Source organism: Poecilia formosa, unplaced genomic scaffold (genome assembly GCF_000485575.1).
Source record: "Poecilia formosa unplaced genomic scaffold, Poecilia_formosa-5.1.2 Scaffold1197, whole genome shotgun sequence".
In the NCBI taxonomy this organism is placed as follows: domain Eukaryota; kingdom Metazoa; phylum Chordata; class Actinopteri; order Cyprinodontiformes; family Poeciliidae; genus Poecilia; species Poecilia formosa.
This window is the reverse complement of record NW_006801136.1, coordinates 1-6559: the sequence shown is the minus strand read 5'-3', so window position 1 is coordinate 6559 and position 6559 is coordinate 1. Positions and strand designations below refer to the sequence as shown.

The 6559-nt window shown below is 41.1% G+C and overlaps 1 protein-coding gene across 2 annotated transcripts in view; it reads left to right on the top strand.

Annotated features, from left to right (window-relative positions):
• Positions 1-6331, top strand: part of LOC103132660 (protein NLRC3-like) — an 8934-nt gene extending 2603 nt beyond the window's left edge. Inside the window, exons 3-4 of one of the 2 annotated variants that reach the window (XM_007544457.2) lie at positions 2690-2814; positions 4192-6331. In XM_007544457.2, the coding sequence (XP_007544519.2) occupies positions 2690-2814; positions 4192-5969 (1903 nt within the window). In that variant the 3' untranslated portion in view covers positions 5970-6331. Of the gene's footprint in view, positions 1-2689; positions 2815-4188 lie in introns of both variants that reach the window. The other variant, XM_016667508.1, reaches the window with a different exon arrangement.
• The last annotated feature ends 228 nt before the right edge of the window (positions 6332-6559 follow it).

Genomic DNA, 6559 nt, shown 5'->3' with positions numbered 1-6559 from the left:
ACTGGTTCAAGACAAAATATAATTTAAACCATTTTAGTTTAATCGTGACCTAAACGGGGCTGAGAGATCAGAACCAACTGTGGAGGAAAAACTAAATATTTTCCTTTCATAACAAGTGAAATAATCTCCTAAAATTTTAAATCCTAAAAACCTAATTATGTCCCAGACCGACTGTGAGGCTGAATTCACTAAATGTCACTTTTATCCACATCAACCATCAAAGAAAACCGATTTACCAAGAAACTCAGAAACAAAGAGCTGCTTTAGATTCATCAGAACTGATCAATATATCAGGACATTATTGGTTATTAGAAAATCACTGAATGCATTGTGGTTATCATGACCTGGTTGGACTGCAGTAAATATAGATAATTATTGAAGTGAAATCCCTTCAGGCTCTCTGTGCCTCTAGTTTATTTAGTGACTCTTTGTTTAATACATAATAAATGTTTTAGAGTGTAAAGTTTTTGTTGATTTAAAACTTGATGTGAAGGTTGAGGGTTTGATTCCCGTCTCAGACCATTTGCTTCATATCTTCCTCTCCTTTCTCCATCTTCATACCTGTTAAATTACTGTTAAACATCAGCCTTTAGTGCCAAAAATGACTTCATGTTAATGTTTTATTAACAGTTAAACCTCAGTGCAACAGGTGAATAAAACAATTTATTTAGATTTATTCAGACTTTTGGGTCAACTTTGTTGTCCTCAGTACCGGTTCTAAACTCAGATCTCTTCTGTAAATTCATCAGTTAATCCAGATGTGAAAATGTGAAGATTATTAATATTACACTGTAGAGATCAGTTATTTTAATGATCTATTTGATTTTCAACACCAATCAGATCAGCTTCATTTTAGCTTCTTTCCAGACAAACCAGACGGTTTGAACAGAACCTGTTTTAATGCTTTTGACAAAGAAACCTAGAAAGAGGCGAGATGAGCAGAACCAGATGGAAATCAGAACCAAGTCCATAAAAGAAACCAGACCACCTGAATAAAACAGGAAGTGGGCTCAATAAAGATGGACTGTAACAAAGACAACAATTGCAAACAATAAATCAGGACAACAAATCTACAAAGTGAACAGAACCAAAGTCCAAAGGATCATAGTGAGGTCGACCCAAATTTATAAGGCTAATAAAAAACGTGAACTTTAGATAACTTGTTGTTAGCTCTGCTAGCATGTCCACATAATGCTTTGCAACAGCATAAGGCTCTTTATAAAGAGCTCAGATCAATGCAAACTCGAGGTGTGCCACCGATCATAATCGGCCGATTTCCGTGAAAAAGTGTATGATCGGTGATGGCCGATCACACAAACCGATCACCTGCTTCTCATTTCGCTCCCTGCCTGTGCAGCTGGTCTCCTCTTTCCTTCACACTGCGCAAACGCGCAGCAACAAATCCTATAACGCACTGAGTGAATGGGGAAGTTTGCGTGCATCAACATGACAAATCTAAATGGCATAAAAAAATGACATACTTGAGGGAGTTTGACTATATCGAGGCTCACTGCAATAAAAAAAGACATATGGAGGATCAGATAGCAGGTAAAGCAGCGCACAGCTACAAACACTCACCCGGTTAGCATGACGGTCAGAAAGCTAAACAAATAACCTGGAAAATAATTTAAGTCTTCGAGCTGCGATGTCAGACGCTGGTTCTGCTCTTGCTGTTGAACCGCTGCTACGCTACAGGTAGTAATATTTCACAGACGGAGCTTCGCTTCTGCTCCACCTGGTAGTGACTCTCACACCGAACCTCTGCTTAAAGCTGCAGCATCTAACTTATTTATTTATTTATTTTTTTACATACGTATTAAAACTTTCACTGTCCATGAGACAAATGATCTCTGAAAAAAAAAAATCAATCTCCTCCCTGATCTGCATAATTACTCCGCTCAGTCAGAAACACCCAATCAGAACTAGCAGTAATCAGCTAGCCGCCATGCTATCAGGAAGTTTTCATTCAGTAACTCAGGATGAACTTGTATTTGCCTTTGAATGTTTTATAGTTAAATTTTTTGGCAATGTTCAGAGGTTTTATTTTGACTTTTTGCATTATATAGCCTCTTCAGAGCCTTCATATGTTTTCAGTCTGTTAAAGACAGTATTATCAATAGCAGTACAATTTGCACAATGCCTGCTTTGTTTTTTTCTTGGAAAAAGTTATTAATTGTCTAAATTAAGGTGAATTCATGGTTCCTTTTTTCACATAATGTAATCAGTAGTGCTTATGATTAAAAAAATAATAACTATGTGATCGGTATCGGTGATTGGCCCTCATGGGTGATTGGAATCAGCAGGAAAACCCTGATCGGCACATCTCTAATGCAAACTGGATCTGAGTCGTGTTTACTGGTGTTACTGAAGAATCCAACTTTCTCCACTGGGATCCAGATTATATTCAGTTTCTGTTTCTTTCAGCCTCTGATGGATCAGACAGAATCATGATTATTTTACCAAAACAGATTCAGATGGACAAATACAACAAAAGGAAGATCAATCATGATACCAGATATAATACAATGAAGAACTTCAAACCAGAGAACATCAATGATCTGAGGATCTGTTCTGACCCAGTTTCTGGTCTCTAGTTTGTAGTGGATCTTCATGAACATCTTCAGCTCCAGCCTGTTGTTAGTATTCAGTGATGTATTTCAGTGATGAAGAAATGTCTTTACTTGTCCAGGGTGAACCCCAGCTCTCATCTGATTACTGCTGAACATCGGCACCAGTCCCTCCAAGACCCTGCAGAGAAAAGAAGTGATAGACAATGGATGGATGGAGGGAGGGAGAGCAGCAGCTGTGCTCCAGGTGAGACTGAACATCTCAGAGTTTCCTCCCATCGTCTCTGTTGAACCAGATCCATGTCTTTAGATGAGATTTCGAGATTCAAGATTTTAACCGTCTCTTTGTAATCAATTATTTCAACTAAATCTGTGTTTTTCTAGCTGGTGTAAATGTGTTTGTAACTCAGGTTAACATAGTCCCCATTTAATTTGAGCCTATTAAGAAAAATACCCATAAAAATTATGACAAGTGATAAATGGACCATAAATAGATCAATAAAATTCAGAAAAAAATATTTAAAAACTCATCAAGAGTCCTCAATAGGGCTGCACAGTGACACAGTTGGTAGAGCTGTTGCCTTGCAGCAAGAAGGTTCTGGGTTCGATTCACAGCCCCGGTCTTTCTGCATGGAGTTTGCATGTTCTCCCTATCCATGCGTGGGATTTCTCCGGGTACTCCAGTTTCCTCCCACAGTCCAAAAACATGTCAGGTTAATTGGCCTCTCCAAATTGCCCCTAGGTGTGAGTGTGTGTATGCATGGTTGTGTGTCTCTGTGTTGCCCTGCGACAGACTGGTGACCTGTCCAGGGTGTACCCCACCTCCCGCCCGGAACAATAGCTGGAGAGGCACCAGCACCTCCCAACCCCACTGAGGGACAAGGGTGTAAAGAAAATGGATGGATGGAGTCCTCAAAGTCATATTATTTTATTTGGTCAGATAAAACAACATGACATTGACATTTATTTGGGTTTAAAAATGTAGCAGAGCACCAATCAGGTATTGGTTGATATTACTGTTCAATATAATTAATATTGATGAATGATAATCCATAGGTTTGATGCACAGGGACAACATGCAAACTCCATACAGAAAGACAGGGGCCAGGAATCGAACCCAGAACCTTCTTGCTGCAAGGCAACAGCTCTCCCAACTGCGCCACTGTGCAGCCCATGAATGATAATCTGTTCTTTATTATAAATGGAGGGCATAATATTATTATAATAATAAAGCAAGAAATAAGAGAGACTTGGCAAAAATATTATGGGTTTTCAAATTACCCAGTTGATTTCTGAAACTTTTCTGGAGAAGACTCTTGTTCTATTTTTATTCTTCATTACACCAGGCCTGTAAGGTTATGCTTTAGATTAGAGCTGAAAAACCCAAATGAAGCAGAAGTTGGCTTCAGATTGCAGAATCCAATCTGTAAAATGACTAAATGGCTGTATTTAATGTCTGATAACAAAATAATGTTGCTAAGGATGGATCTAATTGTTTAGCATCACATCCTGTGAAGTCAGAAACCGTACTATGAAAACGCCTCCTAATGTTCCAGATGGTTTTGTTTCACCTTTATCACTAAAGCAAAAATGTTTTTACTTCTTTTCTTCTGTGTTTCAGAAGATGTTGGTCTGCAGAAGGTCCTACAGGAACATAAGATCAGTCTGAGGACGAGATGTGAACGAGTGACAGAAGGAAGTGATGAAACAGGAAGTAGAACCCTCCTCAACAGGATCTACACTGATCTCTACATCACAGAGGGACAGAGTGAAGACGTTAACACCCAGCATGAGGTGATGCAGCTGGAGAGAATTTCCAAGATCCAGAACCTCCATGACTCTCCAATCAGGTGCCATGACATCTTTAAAACCTTCCCTGACCAACATGGAGCCATCAGAGTGGTTTTGACCAATGGCGTTGCTGGTGTTGGAAAAACCTTCTCAGTGCAGAAGTTCACTCTGGACTGGGCCGAGGGCTTGGAGAACCAAGATGTCAGTGTGGTGGTTCTGCTTTCATTCAGGGAGCTGAACTTGATCAGAGATGAGCAGCACAGTCTTCTCTCACTGCTTCATGTTTTCCATCCAACAATCCAGAAGCTCCCAGCAGAGCAGCTGGCTAAATGCAAACTGCTCTTCATCTTTGATGGCTTGGATGAAAGCAGACTTTCACTGGACTTCAACAATAGTCAGCTGGTTTCTGACATCACTCAGAAGTCATCAGTCAATGTTCTGCTGACAAACCTCATCAAGGGGAACCTGCTTCCCTCGGCTCTCATCTGGATAACTACCAGACCTGCAGCAGCCAATCAGATCCCACCTTCATGTGTTTCCAGGGTAACAGAAGTACGAGGCTTCACCGACACCCAGAAGGAGGAGTACTTCAGGAAGAGGTTCAGTGATGAAGAGCTGTCCAGCAGAATCATCTCCCACATCAAGAAATCAAAACCTCTCCACATCATGTGTGGAATCCCAGTCTTCTGCTGGATCTCTGCTACGGTTCTGGAGAACATGTTGACCTCAGAGCAGAGAGGAGAGCTGCCCAAGACCATGACTGACATGTACTCACACTTCCTGCTGGTCCAGACAAAGAGGAAGAAGAACAAGTACTATGGAGGACATGAGACAAGTCCACAGAAACTGATGGAGGCTGAGAGGGAAGTTCTTCTGAAGCTGGGGAGGCTGGCGTTTGAACATCTGGAGAAAGGAAACATCATGTTCTACCAAGAAGACCTGGAGCAGTGTGGTCTGGATGTCACAGAGGCCTCAGTTTACTCAGGAGTTTGTACAGAGATCTTCAGAAGAGAGAGTGTGATCTTCCAGAAATCAGTCTACTGCTTTGTTCATCTGAGCATCCAGGAGTTTCTGGCTGCAGTCTACATGCTCCACTGCTTCACCAGCAGGAGGTCAGAGGTCATCAACATGTTCCTGGGAGAAAAATACAATGAAACATCTCTAGATGAGTTCACGAAGAAAGCCATGGAGAAATCCCTCATTAGTAAAAATGGCCACCTGGACCTGTTTGTCCGCTTCCTTCATGGTCTCACTGTGGAGTCCAACCAGAGACTCTTAGAAGATCTGCTGGGTCAGACAGAGAACCGTCCAGAAACCATCCAGAGAATCATCACCAACCTGAAGGAGATGGACACTGATAGAATCTCTCCTGACAGAAGCATCAACATCTTCTACTGTCTGGTGGAGATGAACGACGTCTCATTTTATCAGAAGATCCAACGGCTGCAGGATTCAGGAAAGAAACTCTCAGTGACTGACTGTTCAGCTCTGGCCTTCATGCTGCAGATGTCAGAGGTTTTGGATGAGTTGGACCTAGAGAAGTACAACACATCAAGGAATGGACGACAGAGACTGGTTCCAGCTGTGAGGAACTGCAGAAAGGCTCGGTGAGTCCAGATGTTTTCATTGTGTGATGCTGATTCAGCACTATTGTCCTCCTGTTTCTTCTTCTTTCTTCAAGTTGATTCTGAACTTTTTATCAGTTTTCAGGTTGAAATGAATAGAAAACCCTGAACTCTAGAAAATGTCTATTTCCTCTAAGATCCAATCAGCCAGAGAGACTTTTTAAACTTTAAACTCTCTTCACTCGTTGAGCTGCTGCTCCATAATTCACCTTTTAGGATCTTTGACTGTTTTTATAAAATAATTGTTTAGGTTTGATGGAAATTTGGACCATTAAAATAAACCATTGCATTAATTATAAACTTTGTGAACAGTGTTGATCTTCTTCATCCCGTCATCATCCGCACCTCTTCCTCCTCCACTAGTTTCCTCTGAGTTTGTAACTGAGACCAAAATGTGGTGATTGTTGTCTGGTTCCAGAAAAAGTCCTAGTTTCTGTCAGATCCTCCCAAAGCTCTGAGAACTCTGCTTCCAGAGCTGGAACCATTTTCCTCATCAACTCTTCATCTGCAGCCTTTGTTGAGGCTGTTAGCTGTCCTCCATGAAGACCTGCAGAGACATGAGCTTCAGCGCTTTAG